Source organism: Rhinolophus hipposideros (genome assembly GCF_964194185.1).
Source record: "Rhinolophus hipposideros genome assembly, chromosome: 1".
Classification (NCBI taxonomy): domain Eukaryota; kingdom Metazoa; phylum Chordata; class Mammalia; order Chiroptera; family Rhinolophidae; genus Rhinolophus; species Rhinolophus hipposideros.
Genome location: NC_138047.1, coordinates 35001584 through 35019236, shown reverse-complemented (window position 1 = coordinate 35019236; position 17653 = coordinate 35001584). Strand labels below are relative to the sequence as shown.

Genomic DNA, 17653 nt, shown 5'->3' with positions numbered 1-17653 from the left:
TGTAATTCTATGAAGAACCATGTGGAAAAGTGTTACATGTTTGCAAATGTTTGGTTCTCTGTTAACCTCGTTGGCACTTTAGGGGAAAAAATAAAACTGAAGTCTTAGAAGCAAACCTGTAGGAGACAAATAGAAGCTATAATGCCTTGTTAAGCACTAGTTTAGCAGTACTAGTTTATTTTTCACAAGTATGCATTAACTTGTGAAACAAATAACATTCGAGTTCAGAAATTCCATTACTTCCTAGCAAATAACATCAGCAATTCTAATTCTTTACATTTGAATGAAAAAGGTCAGAAAGGCTGTTGAATGGTAGTCCCAAAACTAAGTAAATCCTATACCCTTCCTGGAAAATAAAAGTTGTGAGTGTCTTAAAGCTGATCTTAGACATTGTACTATACATTTAAAACAACTTCAAACTCTGCTTAAATTAACAGTAGGGAATTGGCTAACCTCTTAACCGGTTCTCAGACACCATGGTAAACCAACCAAAGTAAATACCAAGTGCTTGGCTACATAGTTCATGTGCCTCAATTTTCTTCCAAAACTACTCACCAACGGCCAAGTAGAATCAGCAATCTTTTGTATAAACATGGATAAGGAACAGACAACAGCAGCACCCATACGAAAATCACTTTTGTTTTAACTTTGGATTAATTTATTTCAGACTTTTAAAAGCCACTTAAGAAAAAAAAACCCACAACAATTGACAGAAAGGTTCAAAGACAGAATTCATCAGCATAATTAATATATTATTCACACTGTATTGGCCATCAACGAGAAAGAAAGGAAAACAAAAGAGTGAACCGGCTCAATAAACCATGGAGATGGTCACGACATACTAAGAAACAACTAACACACACAACGCTAGTGGACAAAAAAAGTAACTCAGAGCAAAATTCTTCATCAAGATTAAGTGGACTAGGTGTCTAATAATATCTGCTTAGAACATCTGGTAAACCATTTATTATTCTATTTAAAACCGAAGATCATTCCTCTGAAAGATTCAACATCTTGCCCACTTTCCTGATTATTTCTTTAGGAAATATTCCTAGCAGTGGATACTCTGCACACGTCTGTACTTTCAGGAGGCCCCAGTTGCCCTTCTGAAAGGCTTCAGTCAGAGCAGCTCCAGGTTTTACTTCAAGTTTGAGAATCATTGCATCAGACTGTGAGTTGCTTGCAGAGGGAACCAGTCTCCTCATCTCTGTATTCATGGTGCTGATCCAAAATAGGTACTCAGTAAAGGGCTGTTTTATGAAAGACTTATTTTTAATTCTTTCTTTCAATTTCCTTTCAGAGTCTGGCAATTGTACAAAAATGACATGACTGTGAATACAAGGGAATGGATGAGTATCAGGCCATTAATGGGCTTTTTCACTGTCAGCTCAGATTTTTCTTCTAAGCAATTTTCATGTCATTTTCAAATTTTATTTAATTTTTCTTAACAGGTTACTATAAATTGGTAAGCCCACTGGCGTTAGGCCGATGTTTTAAACATGGACTATAGAATGTTCACCAAGAAATGTTCTAAAAAGCAAATGGGAAATGGGCATGAAAAGAGGAAGGCATTTGAAAACATTTATCAAGTTCCCTTCACAATTTAACAGGCTCACAAAGTAAACACATTGTGAAGTTACACCATGGGATCAATGGAACTAGAAAACAGAACAGCGCTATTTTCTCCCTAAATGAACATGCAATGAAGGAGACATGTCTGCATGGTAAGCTAATATTAGTGATTTAAAGAAGCATCAGAAAAGAGCTGGATTAAACTTTTTTATTTTTTTATGACTACTACAACTAACCACCGTTTTCTATGCTTGACACTACAATTTTCAGTACCCCCAAATTAAAAGTGCCTGAGGATTTTTATCAACTACGGGGGTGTGGTTAACTCAGGCGGTACAGATAGAATAGGATTCCCCTTGGCAAGAACAATGCCTGTGTGTTTTTTTTTAAATGATGATGCAGTAACAGACATCCCCCAAATCACCACTGCAACTGCTACTAGCAAAGGCATCTGCTTCCATCATCAAGCTAATGTAGACAACTGGCTGGAAGAAGACTCTAGAAACAGTGGCAGCTGCATTATCTGACAGGTTTGAAAAAGCAGTTGTTGCTAAATAAAGATATCAGATTTAAGTGGGGATTCATAAAAAGCAAAATATACATACCTAAAACACGTAACTCAAAATATAAATGTACAAACTTGTGCTGTTGGGCAAAGAATCTTACTTTGCCTAAGGGTCTGCTGCTTGAAATTCTGCATTTAGATGCAGAAACTGCACTCATGTGACACAATACATGGTTGGTTTCATTAAGGTGGAGACTAGAATGTAATAATGCCCTCCCCCCATTCATTATATTAGTACCCATCCCTAAATTCAACAGCAAAATTTTTAGCAACTCAGAGTCTTTCAAGAGCATTATAACCCAGTTTTCCTAGCAAGGATTTTGACTAGATTGTTATTTTGAAGACTTATGAAATACTTAATTTAAGGATGATTACTTTAAGAAGTAAAACAGGAATAAACAGTAATATTATGGAACAGGTACTCCCAGATTCCCTGTAAGCACCAAGCGCGCCCATGGGAGAAGTGCAGGAGTGCCCTAACGAATATCCTTCCAGCTCTGGGCAAGACGTGCTGGGGGAATTCACCAGCAGGTCTTAGGGAAGGAACGTGGTTTAAGGGGATGCAGTTAAAAAAAAAAATCTATGTTTTTAAAGCATCCATTTAAAAAATTGTTTCTTGCTACAAGGGAGGTAGAAGATAGCAAAACAAACTGCAAGACGTGAACAATGAGTGTAGCATAAAGCTTTCTGATATAATTACCAGTACTTGATAATTTCAGAGGATGTAGAAATTAGCATGGGCCGCAAGAGGCTTCTTGATGAGTCAGAACTTGACTTGGCCTTGACAAGGAAAAGAGCTCACAGCAGGTAAAAGAAACAAAGCATATATTAAATTTCTTTAACTTCATGTTAAAAACTATCTAGGATATATTCCTTTGTACTGTTTTGTTCCTACCTCACAAAAGATCACTTCACTCATTAGTTTATTTTCTTGCCTTTTGTATACTTGCTTCTATACTTGTACAATTTTCATAATAGTCTAGAACAATCTTACCACACAAGTTAATTCTTCCAAATGTCTACTAAAAACCACACATCACGGGTTGAGAATCTCTTAAACCTTAATTTTACAAATACCAACCATGACCCAATGTATAATCCAGAAACACCATAAAAGCACTGTTTTCTACCCTGAGTTTTTTTTTCTTTTTTTTCTAACCACCCATGGGTCTGCATCAGGATTTAAATTATTCACAGTTCTCTTCCACTGTTGCTCTCTATTCTTTGGGAGAAGCCAGAGCCTCTACAAAAAAGACTACCTATCTATTATGTGCTGTAAACGTCCGGTTTTCTTCCCTGTGGCTCCACAAACAGAGGGTGGTCCTTTGCAATACAACCTAACAGTGCATTGAGTGCAAAATGTTTTTCAGATATTATTTTGGCTGTAGTTTCTGCACATGTTATTCATTACTTTTCTTATTTGCTATGTAGTAACTCACACTGCCCTGTGACTATTAGAGTGTAGCACTGGAAATTTTTACCATGTAAACTGGAAAGTATATGGAGTGGCCCAAATTATATGAGCCTCATTTTGCACTTTTTTAATGGGATTAGCTAAATGAATCACCTTTCTGAATGGAATATGGATAAAGATTATATGTGCATGTATATACACAGGCACATAATAAAGAATATTTTAAGGGACTTTTTATAGGTAGACAAAAGGAGTACAATAATTTTATCTCACTGTATTGTGTTTTAGGTTAATAACCTTAAATATCTCATACAGTAAAAATTATGCTGATAATACAATATTATCTCAAAGACTTAACACTGTACACTTAAAAGTTACTATATAAAGTTGCCTTTAGAAGGTGAATCTAGAAATAGAATTTTAAGGACACGGAGGAATATAGCATTTCTTTACTATCCTGAAGTGTTTTGTATAGTGACCCTGTATTGATAGAACCCCTGTATTTACTAAGCTGGGGGGACCGCTCCTGGTGACTGTTTAGAGATCAGAATCCTTAGTGGAGTGATCTGCTGTACTTTGTTTTGCAACAAACTTCCTAAGATTTCTCCTTGTGAATGTAAGTCTGTTCCCCACTGAGTCATATTCTGCTGACTAATAAAGAAATTACAAAAAGAGAGAAAATGCTAAGAGAAAAACTTACTCTATTCTTTTGTGAACTAAAATTTGTAAATTAAAAAAGGTTTTGAACTGAGGAGGAATTAAAATGTGACCAAAAAAACAAAATCTGTATTACATGTACCAAACTTAACACAAGTATTGTAACACTTCTAGAAATTCACCATCAATTTATTACTGGAATGAAAACAGCTACTTACATAGCAAATCCTAAAAATGATACTTAGCATATGGTACATAATGAAACATTCAGCCACTTCTGGGTAAGAGAACTGTGGTTTTCAAATGACTGAAAAGTGAGTGCTTTCCTAGCCTCCAAAAGCAACGTCTATGGATATACTGTGTAGTCAGAGGCGTCAAGGGGACCTTATAACATAGAGATTGAGTCTACAGGAATAAAATACAGAGAGCCTTTCCACAGGACAAAAGAGGAAAGTAACTTTTAAGAAGATTTCCTTTTACAATGCATTTTATTATTATTGTTATTATTATTATTATTATTATTATTAATTATTTTACAATGTATTCTAGATGCAAAATTCTTGTGAAAATTAGGTTGTTATAGGTAAATTACTACTGTTTTCAGTTTTAATGGTTCAGATAAGTGGTGGATACCTGTTAGAAAGTAAAGGGCACAGAGGGAAAGAGTGGTATGCAAGTGGCCATAGATGAACAAACAGGGGGAAAGCTTTTCAGTTGTACTGTTCATTCCCCACGATGCCCTGTGTAAACCCAGGATGATCAGTGTGAGGTGGGTGAGACTGGGCTGGATGGAGCTAACAGCTCCTCTTTTATTACAACTGTAAACTGTGGCTTAGGCTAGTGGAAACTCAAAGTCCCCAAAATAACATGTTTGAAAAACAATACCCAATTCCAGGAGTATCTCCAATGCCCTAAAGCTAAGACCCCAGGAAAATTCCCACCATATGCCTTGGACCAAGAAAATCAGAGATTTCTGGTCAACCTCAGGGCATGGGGACAGTCAGGGACAGATGCCAACGACATGTGCATGCTGACAGACCCTCGAGTGTTACCTCAATTCCATCAGAATGTGGCTGCCTCTAACAAGAGCTGTGGCTGGGTAAAGAAACTAGGGGAAAATCGGGATTCACTAAGCTCAGACTGAGCCCTGTCTCCAACTTTACCTCAAGTTAGAACCTAGCTTTTATCTTTTTCTCAAAGGCATATTACTGCCATTAGGGCAAACAGGGAAAAATGGTCTCATAGAGAAAACTTCTGAGACAGGAGAAGATCATAAGCACAAAAGAACTAAACAACATATAAGGAAGTAGGGAACTAGTACAAACAGATATAAGAATTTAAAAGAAGCATGATTTAAAAAAAACCTTGGAAAGATATGGGAAGATACTGGAAACAAGAAACTGAAACAAACTTGTTATAATAAAGAACTAACTGAAAATAAATCATATAAAAATGTAACTGTTCAAAGAAAGAAGCCAATAGTAAACTGAGTTGTAAATATGATAGACCTTCAAAATTCAACTAAATAGAGAAGGAAATTAAAGATTGTAAGAAAAATGAAAAAAACAAAAAACAATAAACAAAAACATGGAGCAATAGAGGTGAAATATATAAGTGTGTGTACACACACACACACACACACACACACACACACACACACATATTTTTTTTCCCCAAGAAGAGAATAAGTAGGACAAAATGAAAAAGAATGATTAATTTTTTCCGGAATTAAAGAGACTTGTGTCCTTAGATTGAAAGGACTCATACAGTGCTAAAAAGAAATATAAAAAAAGGTACCTATTCCTAGACACATTATGGTTAAATTAAGATTAAAAAAAAATTCTAAAAGCTTCTAGAGAGAAAAAGCAGGTTCCTTACAAAGAAACAAGATCTGACACAGGATACACACACAAAATTACTTTAATATCTTCAGTTATTGTCTCTTTATGGAGGCAGGGAAAGAAGACATACTAACATAGAAAATAAGCAAAAATATGGTTATCAAAACGTCAGAAATAGCCAGACATAGGATAGCTATACATTGTAAAGATTTCAAACCAGCAGATAAAAATCTGATTTAGACAGTGAAAAGTAGAGGGGGAAAAATAAACAAAAAAGCATAATAAATAGAAAACACAAAATAATATAGGAGAAATAAGGTCTAACAAAGCAATAATTACAATAAATATAAATGGTTTAAATTAATTGATTTGAAAAATAGAGATTCTTAGGTTGGACTAAAACAAAAAGATCCAGCAAAATGGTGTCTAAAAGAGACATACTTCATAATAACAGCTAATATAACGCTTATTTGATTACTATGTGCTAAGCTCTTTACCTGTTTTAACTCATTTAACCTCAGAAGAACCCTACATGAGGTAGGTTACTGTTGTCATGTTACAAATGAGGACACTGAGGTACAGAAAGATTATGTAACTTAAGGTAAAACAGCAAGTAAGTGGTAAAGCCATGATGCAAGCCTTAGCAATGTGGATTTAGAGACAGCATTCTTAATCACTCTATTATCCAGAAGAATTGAACAAAAGGGTTTAGGAAAAAAAGACAAGGCACACATGAAACAAAGGAATTTTAATATCAGACAAAATAGAATTTAGGACACAGAAAAGGCCCTAATGGTTAGAGAGAATTTTTTTGTGTGATAGCATTTCTCTTACCAGAAATATTCAATTAGTTCATATAAAAGAAAATTTGATAGCATTTCTAAGAGTAACATAATTTTTAACAATAGCTGCCAATGCACTGATACATACATTAACCCATTTATTCCTAACAACCTTATGAGAACAATAATTTTTATCTCTATTTCAAAGATGAAGAAATTGAAGCTAGAGTATTTAAGCAATGTATTACGCAGCTAATAAGAGGTAAAGCCTGGACTTAGATTCTGGAAAGTCTGGGCCCAGAGTCTGAGCGCTAGAGCACATGGCATCACAAGTGGAAGGAAAAGGGTGGATTGCTTAGTAAGTATTATTGGGAGAATTTGCTCACTGTATAGAAATGAAAAACCCTGGATCCCTTTTCTTTCATAAGATATACAAATTAAACTTCACATGAATTAAAGACCTACGAGGTGTGATCAAACAATATGGTGAATGTTTAAATAAAAAAAAATATTACAGTAAAAGACACATTGCCATTGATCCCCCTCAAAATACTTCCCCTCACTTCAAACATACTTATTCTATCATTCTTGCTACTTTCTGAAGCAGTTCTGGAAGTCCTCTTTGTGAGTGTCTTTACTTGTGCTGTCATGGCTGCCTCTATGTCCTGAATCATTTTGATTTTGGGGAAGAGCCAGAAGTCACACAGTGCCAGATCCAGTGAAAAAGGTGGATGAGAATACACTGTAATGTTTTTATTTAACAGAAATTGCTGTACCAGAAGCGATGTGTGACACGGAGCTTATCATGATGGAGGATGATTTAGAGCACACTTTAAAATGCACCTTCTCTCAACCATAGCTCACACCCAACTAACTGCACTGAATAAGTTGAAACGTATCACACTGTTACTAAGGTTCGTAGTGCAGCTTCCCATATTGAAGATCCCTGTCTTTCCATTGGATGGAACTCGGCAGCAGCATTCACTATAGTTTTTTATCACAATGAAAAGGCTCCCTGTCACACACCATTTCTGGTACAGCACTTTTGTCAAATAAAAACATTTCAATTTCACTGGGTCTGGCACTGTATGACTTCTAGCTCTTCCCCAAAGTCAAAATGACCATAAAAGGTAAATGTTTGAATTGATTCCAGGCATCAAGACAGCCATGATAGCGCAACTAGATACTCGTGGAAGAGGACTTCCAGGACTGCTTCAAAAAGTGGCAAGAATGATGGAATAAGTGTTCAAAGCAAGGGGGAATATTTTGAGGGGTATTAATGGCAATGTGTCTTTTACTGTAATAGTTTTTTTTTAAATTTAATTATTCACTGTAGTTTTTGATCACAGCTTTATCTATGGAAAACAGAAAGCTGTGAAGTTAACAGAAGAAAATGTAGGAGAATATCTCTGTGAGTGGAAAGTTCTTAATGTCTCCAGAGCACAAACTATAAAGGGAATAATTAATGGAATTTGACTATCTCAAGTCAATGATTCCTGTACAAGAAAGAACACCACAGGCAGCATGAAGAGGGGAGCCAGACTAAAATATATTTACCATGTTTATAATCAACAAAGAATCAATGTCCAGAACACACAAGAAATTCTTGTACATAGCAGAAAAAAAAGAACTTATCAACAGAAAGTTCAGTATCCTTATCCCTCATCAATGTACAACTTTTCATCATAGCAACTGTAACCATTGACTTCATATGTCTGTCTGATATACAGTGGTACCTCGGTTTTCAAACATCTCCGGTGATGAATATTTTGGTTTATGAAAACTGTAAATTTTATGGATCTATGGTATCATTAGATAGCAAAATTCATGGCTAAATTCGCAGTTTTAGGGGTTGACTTTAAAGGTCTGGAACGGATTAATCCGTTTTACATTACTTTCTATGGGGAAACTGTGCCTCGGTTTTCAAACATTTCAGAACTTGGTCTTCTGGAACGGATTACGTTCGAAGACCGAGGTACCACTGTACAATAGATCAATTGTTAACACACACACAGCAATTACTGCCACTTGAATGCATATTTACTGTATCGAGCAATAGCTATAATGTGAAGGCAGGGATTATTTTTTCCTGTTGTTCACTTCTCTATTTATGGCTCTTAAAAAGGTGCATGGCATATAGTGGGTGCTCGAAGGACACGTTGAATGAATGAATGAATGAACTTCAAAAGTTGAACTCTAGGGAGATAAACAGTTACATGAAGAGATGCTGAATATCCCTATTAATCAGATAAATGAAAATCAAAACAACAAGGTGCTACTTTTCAACCATCAAATTGGCAAAGCTATAAATTCAGGAATGCTAAGTTTTATGGTAAAGTGGGAAAAGCAACCCTCCTACATGGATTTGGGAGGACCCACTAGTGCAGTGTTTTGGAGCAGTGTGGCAATTCTGACTGAAATGAAATATGCATATAGCCTCACAGCCAGGCACTCCCATTCCTAAGCATATGTCCTAGAAAACCACTTGCATGGGTGCATAGAGAGGATACTCATTTCAGCACTTTCCATGGTAGGCAAAGATTTAGAAGCAACCTATGTGACCATCACTATGGGAACAGATAAATAAAATGATGTATGTGCATTAGTATAATAGTAAGCAGTAGTGAGAAGAAATAAATGTGTTGTACATCTGCTAACATGGACAGGTCTCAAAACTGTAGACAAATTTAAAAAAACTTTAAAAAATTATGCTGTAATATCATTACAAATATACTAGAGTGCCAAAAAAATGTATACACATGACTTGTATTCATCTTTTGTTGTCAGTATATATTGAGTATTACAATTTTAATACAGTTTTTTTCCTTTCTTGAAATGTGTATACATTTCTTTTTGGCACCCTCTGTATACCTATCCCTAAATGCAACACACATATACAAGTATTTTTCAGAGCTACACATATATACAAATAAAGTATGGCAGAAGGATGGGAACATATTAAATACTTGAGATTGTTTTGCTAAGTTGGAGTAAAGAGTGATGGGACGAAGGGCAAAAACTAAAGGAATATATAGAAATCAAAGAAGAATTTGTTTTAGTTCAAGGCTCTAAGGATGCTTCCAGCTTAGGGAGAAGGCTAGCCTGTGTATCTTCCTGCCTGATTCCTTTCCTGGTATTGTCCTTCACTGCCCTGCTGGCTCTTCTCTCTAGGACAGAGGGGAATGATTTTGGCGACAGCAGGATGTGATGTTTATGGTCTTGGGTTAATCATATATCTTTTGCTGAGATACATAAATATCTATTGACACCTCATTTTTAAAACAAATCACCTTCTGGAAATATCTATCTTTTAAGGTTTTATTAATTAATTTACTTTTTATATTTATTTAGTTATTTAATTTATTTTTTATTTAATTCAAGGGCACAGAGAAATTGAATGGCATATCCATCCAGACCGTGCAGTTGCCACCACAGAAAGTGTCAGTCATATTTGAGGATTCATGGAGAAAGAGAAACATGCTAGGATAAATGGGCAAACGTCACCGTTTTCAAGAAAAGTCTGGAAATTACAGACCTGGGAGCTTGGAGAGAGCTTCATCAATATTCTAGGAAATGTCTGCTAGAACCAACCCCTCCACTGTTCATTCTACAAACACTCCATATTAGGAGTTGGCTGGCTGATTATGGCCCCAGGTCCAAATCTGGGCAGCAGCCAATTTTTTACATCAGCTTGCACTACAAAGGCAGAGATGAGCAGTTGTGACAGACACTGTGTAGCCCAAAAAAACAATATTATTTACTATATATCTCTTTATAGAAAAAGTTTGCCCACATTTGCTCTATAAAATATTCCCTTGTTCTTAGAGAATGCTACCTGGAACCCTCTCCTCTTTCATGCCTCAACTTAAAGCCTGTCATTTTATGTCCATTTCTTGTTTCTCTGTTGCCTTGGTGATATGCCTTTTGTTTCCGAAGACCATATTGTCCCTGGGATGCTGTTTTCCTTTCTCTTTACTCCATGCCCTGTGGCTGTTAGACCGTCATGGCCTACATCCTACCTGGTCTAGACTCCTGGAACTCTAGCCTGGCTCGAAAAACTATGCTTTTAATTTGCCCTATGTGGGGATGGCTTAGGCAGGTTTATTAAAAAAGAAGGTATTCACTAGATACCATCATGGGTTCAAGGAGAACCAGTTATGCCAAACCAACTCTTCTTCTCTTTCCGTCACAATTGGGTCAATAGACTGACAGATCAGGGAAGTGTTGTAGGCTCCATGTATCATGTCGGTAGCAAATCAGAAAATGAAATCCTTTCATTCATTCTATCATTGTAGAATGGAAGGAGAACAAAAAGCAATCTAGTAGGCAGATTTGCATTTGACTGAAGAATATATCAGAGTGCTGATTTATTGATTTACGTAAAGCTTTAGGAAGGCCTTAACTGGAAAGCTAGAGTTCTGTATTTAAAATTGTTGAAAAGAATTATCAAGAATTTGAATGTAGTTATAGAAGATATATATGCTTATTCCAAGTTAGCAAGATACAGAACAGAAAAAGACTAAAATAAACAAGATATCATTTAAGAGGGATGGTAATAGAAATCGAGATAGCAGTTACTCTTAGGAGAATAATAAAACCAAAGGGAGCTTAAGTGGGCTTCTGGGGTGTTGTCTTGCTCAGGTGTTTGATACAGGAGTGTGTTCATTTTGTGAAAATTCACTGAGCTGAATGTACACTTATGCTTTACGTACTTTCCAGTACAGATTAACTGTTTTATCAGAATTATATAGTCTGCAGTTCTAATTTGTGTGTTGTGATGGTGGTTTATTTTGAGTCACTTCTAAAACTATATATTATCAAATTACAATGGGATTCTACAGAATTTAGATTTCTCAGACATTTTTAGATATTTTACCATCACATATGAACCTCCTAGTGGCATATATCCTAATTGGCTACTAGGCTCTAAAATGGCCATGTAGTTCCTTTAATATTACTCAGCAGAGGCAGAACAGCAAATGAGATGGAAAAGCAACTTATGATTATACTATGTTAAGCAAAATATCGGAATTTTATGAAGTTATAAAATTTATTCAGTATGTCCTCTTTTAGCCACACATGTATGAAAGAAAGATTCTCTCAACATTTCCAACATTTATTCATATTTTCTTGGAAGCAAATATAGGGTTGACATTCATTAACAGTTTGTAAGTTTTCTGAAAGCCAAACATCTGCTTGGCATCCGGTGATGTTCACAAACTTTTTTCTTTAAAGGAATATCTGTTGAGTATTTATTAGCTTCATTTGTGCCTTATGACTACCTTTAAGTAGAACATTTATTTAGAGAAATCCTTACAGTGTAAGACAATCCCAAAAGATTCAAGAAGTAAATAAGGCCTTTATTTAATGCACTCAAGCTATGACAGAAAATATGCCAAGTGTCCCTTTAGACCTCTTCTTGGAGGACCTCTTGATCGGACTAAGGTGAAAGGTTTTGCCTGGAATGCCACTCCCGAGTGACGACACTCAGTGAGGTCAAGTGTTTTTTTATGCACTTTAGGGAAATCACCTAAAAGGGGGTTAAACTTTGATTAGAGATGTTACAAGTAGGGAAAAATGCTTACTTCAATTTAACTTCTGCTTTTCAGAAGACATGAGTACATAAATTATGTAGAAGAATGGTGATTACTAGACAGTCTAAAAGCCGGAGGCTCTAGGCCAATTTTCAACCGACTGTCACAGAACGTAAGTTTCAATATATGTTTAAACTAAACTGACAACTACAGAAAAAACGTAAAATTCTTTGAAAGGCTGGGTTATGTGAACTGACGAGGATCTCAGAAACCACATGCTATTTAACACACGGTAATACTTCACTGAACATTCCCACTCTCTTCTGGAGGGAATATTAAAAGAGGTAGAACAGATGCTTCCCCAAATTAAGTTAATCCAAGCAGTAGACAGACTCTTCCCCAAACAGAGTGGTCAACAGAAGTACGGTTCGTCAAAAAAAAAAAAAAAAAAAAAGAAAGAAAAAAAAAGAAAAGAAAGGGCTAGGGGAGGTCCTCTGTCTGGCTCAGAAGCTTTCAAGTTGGAAGGAGATGACCCAGGAACGGTGCGTGTGTGCATGGTTTCTCACCTTTGTAGGCCAGAGAAGCTCCACTCTTTAGACATCAGGATCCCTGGAGGATTTGAGTCACTGTAGTATGTTAAGCTCCACATTTTACAGGTCACAAAACCAAGGCCAGACAGATACCATTAGGTATCCGAATTGCCAGCAAGATAGCATTCGAATAAGAATTTTGTGACTCCCCAGCTAAAACACCATTATACCAATAATACAAGCTGTAGGACCTTAGGGCCTAAAATACTGCTAACTGATGCGAGGAATTATTTTCTAGTACACTTTGTAGAATGACTCATGATGTTAGTTGTGTACACACACCTTCATGAGTCTTAGAGCAAGCTTTCCCCAATCCCCTTCTACCCATCCAAGGAGTTTCAGGGAGTCTGTGAAACCCCTTAAATGGTGCATTCAATTTTACATATTTGTATGTATGTGTATTTTTTTGGAGGAGATAGTCCATAGCTTTCAGTTGTTCTTCAAAAGTATCTGTTCTTCAAAAGTACACCTAACGGTAAGAATCGGTGTACTTGAGCAGGAGAATAGCAGGGAAGAAAGACCACAAGGAGTAAGTTTATGTTTATAACCAGGACAACTGATCGCAAACTGCCTTAACACTGGATACATGTTTCTTATTAAACTACTCAGGTTACACAGGTAAATGTGCACAGAGGTAAAAACAAAAGCTGCATGGTATTCATGAAAATACAGTACTTGATAGACTGGTAAAAGCAGATTTCATTTTACTTCTTGAGTTTTACATAGTTAAAAAGAATTATTTGAGACATAACATGCAACCTTCCCTTTGTAAACCAAAACCAGGACTCCAAAGCCCTGAGTAATTTGGGGGCGAGGGGATTATTTCTGTCTCTGAATATTCCCTTCAGAAAATGGTGGTGAGTAAGAGATATAATCACTACTGACGGAGAACAACTGTTTCTTTCACTTCAATTGTAGACGCTTCTGGGAAAACGCTCATCTTTTATAACTGTGTCACTTAGGCAAACACTAAAAACTGCCTTCTGCCCTTTATGCTGATAATGTCAGGGAAGAGAGTGGCTGATGTAATCCTGAAGATGGAACTAATATTGAGGGCCTCATTATCCATTACGGAAAGCTTTCCCCCTCTACTTCTACTCCAGCTACGTCTAAAGAGAGGACCGAAGAGGAAGGGCAGATTCTGAATTACCTTCCTGTGCGGACTGACAAGAAATAGATCGGAAAGTAGTTTGAGGGGAAAACCCATACAGCTAGAATGAACGTAAATGAATTTGGGAAAAAGTACTGCACTGTATTTTGAAATGATGTTCAGAGTCTCCTATAATGGAGTAAAATAGAGAATTTCCTGAACCTGGGAGATTATAATCGTGTAAAACACCAGGAGCGACACTTGCATTTAATTGTAAAGAATGATGTACAGAATTGCTCGCCTATACCTCACCAGTTATTGAAGCATTATCATGGAAATTATAGTTTGAAGTTAGTAAGCTAAATGACATGAAGCTGGCCCGTGCCAATAGTTTAAATGCCAAGAGGCGCCAAGCCAAGAAGGTGCAGAGACGGACATCGGGCAGTGGCACTGATGTGACTATGGGCTTCGATGAAGTCTCAAAGCCAGAATGGAAGTTGAACCACAGTCCTTATAGGGAAAGAGAGAGTATGAAGATAATCAGACAAAAAAAAAAAGCTGAGGAAAGATAGTTTACTTCAACAAACAAACAAATAAGCCTAAAACTCTAAATAAAACTCAGTGTCTGCATAGGGACCTCCACAGTCCTCAAACATGCATAAAACATGGAGGATGGAGGGAGGAAGGGGCCACACACATCTTTATAAGCTCCGTGTCAGAGCTGAGCTGCACGTGAGCAGGAAAGTGTGATTCCCTCCCAGGGGCCTGGGGTCTGGAGGAGCGCTGAGGTCCATGTGAGCTGTGAGCCTCCAGAACACGGATCTCGGGAGGGAATTTCACAAGCAAAGAACATATTTCTTCTCCCTTGACTCTGCTTTCTAGTTTTTCCTCTCCCTCTGCTATTGTTTAATTTGTGGTTCAGCTTTTTGAAGACTGGTGGGAGGTACTGTGTTAAGCAATGCTGTCAGAATGAGGCTCAGCTGCTCTGACTGCCTTTTGAAAACTGGCCCCCCACATCTTTCAAACCAACTGTGATTCTCCTTAAAAGAAAAAGAGAGGAAGATACACGAAGGAGCGCAGGTGGGGAGTCTGATTCATCCCCGTATGTGCTGCGTCTGTGTCCAGCACACAGTGGGCACAGAACAGATGCCGCCCACTCAGGGGAGCTGGTCATTTTATCTAAATAGCTCTGAATTCTGTTTTGTTTCCACAGAGGAGCCAACAGTCATATCACTTAATGTGTTTTGGAGTAAACTTGTCTTGATCCTTGTGATCCCATTAGTGAAAAGGATTAAACAACCAAGTCTGGCCCAGTATTACCCAGTTTAAGTGTCAACAGTTGAACTTTACTAAGACTTGGTCAAGAGATTAGCAAGGAACTCAGAAAAGTTATTGGAAACACAGATTTTAAAAAGTATGAGGATACAGTGTTGGTGGGAATGCAGATTGGTGCAGCTGCTATGGAAAGCAGTGTGGAGGTTCCTCAAACAATTAAGAATAGAATTACCATATGACCCAGCAGTCCATTTACCCCAAAAAATCTGAAAAGATTTATACATAAAGACATGTGTGCTCCAATGTTCATTGCAGCTTTGTTTACGGTGGCCAAGACATGGAAACAACCAAAGTGCCCTTCAATAGATGAATGGATAAAGAAGCTGTGGTATACGTACACAATGGAATACTACTCAGCTATAAGAAAAGACGAAATACTGCCATTTGCGACAGTATGGATGGATCTTCAGATTATTATGCTGAGCGAAATAAATCAGACAGAAAAAATCGAGAACCATATGATTTCACTGATATGTGGGATAAGAAACTGAAAGCAACAAAGGAACAAGACAAACAAATGAAGAAATGAAAACTCATAGACACAGACAATAGTTTAGTGGTTGCCAGAGGGTAAATGGGAAGGGGGATGGTAGATGAGGGTAAAGGGGATCAAATATATGGTGATGGAAGGAGAACTGACTCTGGGTGGTGAGCACACAATGTGATATATAGATGATGTAATACAGAATTGTACACTTGAAATCTATGTAACTTTACTAACAATTGTCACCCCAATAAGCTTTAATTAAAAAAAAAAGTATGAGGATACCAAAGTGCAAATGAGACAGGGCAAAATAATTTCCAATTCTTTCTTCATGATTAAGCAAAGAGCCTGATTATTACTAATTTTAATTATCTGTACAATATTTTATCCAAGAGCTTTAGAGTAATATTATTTGTTAATACATGCCATAGGGGAGAATAATAAGCAACTCTTATTCTCTGAGTATGATATAATGATATAGGCTGAAATAATGTTTATAAAGGGTATTTATTAAGTATGGTTGAAATTACATTTTATTAATATTTCAATAGAAATTTAGGAAATACCTACAAGACTTGGCATATAAGTTTGGAGATACTATTACACACAGGATACTTAAGTGAATAAGCCTGGACAAAAACAAAAACCAAACCAACAAACCAAAACAACAGGTTTGAAAAGCGCAACATTCTTTTTTTTTTTTTTTTTTAATTTTTAAAGAAAATAATACAAGCAAACAGTACAGTCTGAAAGACAATATTAAAAACACAGATTCCAAGAAATTCTTCAGAACTCCTGCTAACATTTCATCTCCAGAAAGAGAAAGCAATTGGAGAAAGTGCTACCCTGGACCTAGTCTTACCAGCTGATAAGATTCAGTAAAGTGGATGGTGAAGAAGGAAATGCTTACTTTTCATGCGACCCGAAGGGAAGAGACTGGGCATAGTCACGAACATACTTTAAATTTTAGGAAGACGTAGTTTAAACAATATAGACAAAGGGACGGGAAAGATGATCCAACAAGAAGCTCAGGAAGGACTGGAACTAACTGGTTTACAAAAATACAATTCTACGAGTTAGGCCTTTATAACTCAAAACAGATTTTATTTTAGGATAATAGGCAATATTATAAATTAGAAGGTGAAGAACTGTACAGGCCGTAATTATTTTTCAAACAGCTAAGGCTTCAGGAAAATGATTTAAATTAGTGCCTCCCATCATGCCATTCCCCCAAATAAATCCTAGCAGCAGGATCAGAGATTTAAGTGTAGAAAATAGAACCTTTAAAGAAATGATGCCAGATGGAAATGCAGGTAAATAATCGAATTTTAAACACAGAAAATGGCAAGAAAGCTGTCAATTCAAATTATGAACAATAACTACTAGTGATTGTTATGACTCTCTTTCAAAAACGCTGCTAATAAATTCTATCCCAGTTGGTGAACCTCGAGTCTTGAGTGATTGAATTAATAAGTAATCTTACATTTACAAATTCTGGGTAGAATAACTTTAAGGAGCTTTAAAAATCAAGAACTTAGGATAAAGTCGCGCTTCACCGAAATCTGACAAAATTAAGAACTTACCTGCAGCAAATAACAGCTTTGCATGACAAAGCTAAGTCCAGGAAATACTGTCGTACTCCGAAAGTTAAGGCATACTTGAGGGTTTTTCCATCAATTATAAGAGCAAAATCATTCTCTTTTAGAAGAGCGTCACCAAGGGTAGTGCAATGGCGACTGAGAGTTTCCCTCGTTCCCTGTAAAATTAAATAAACAAAAATGCCATCAGC

At 36.6% G+C, this 17653-nt stretch overlaps 1 protein-coding gene across 4 annotated transcripts in view; it reads right to left on the bottom strand.

Moving 5' to 3' along the window:
* The window catches only part of ATP8A1 (ATPase phospholipid transporting 8A1), a 216222-nt gene that overhangs the window by 49362 nt on the left and 149207 nt on the right, over positions 1-17653 (bottom strand). For all 4 annotated transcript variants that reach the window (XM_081063840.1, XM_081063841.1, XM_081063839.1 and 1 more), the window contains one exon: positions 17448-17620. In XM_081063840.1, coding sequence (XP_080919966.1) covers positions 17448-17620 — 173 coding nt within the window. The remainder of the gene's footprint in view (positions 1-17447; positions 17621-17653) is intronic.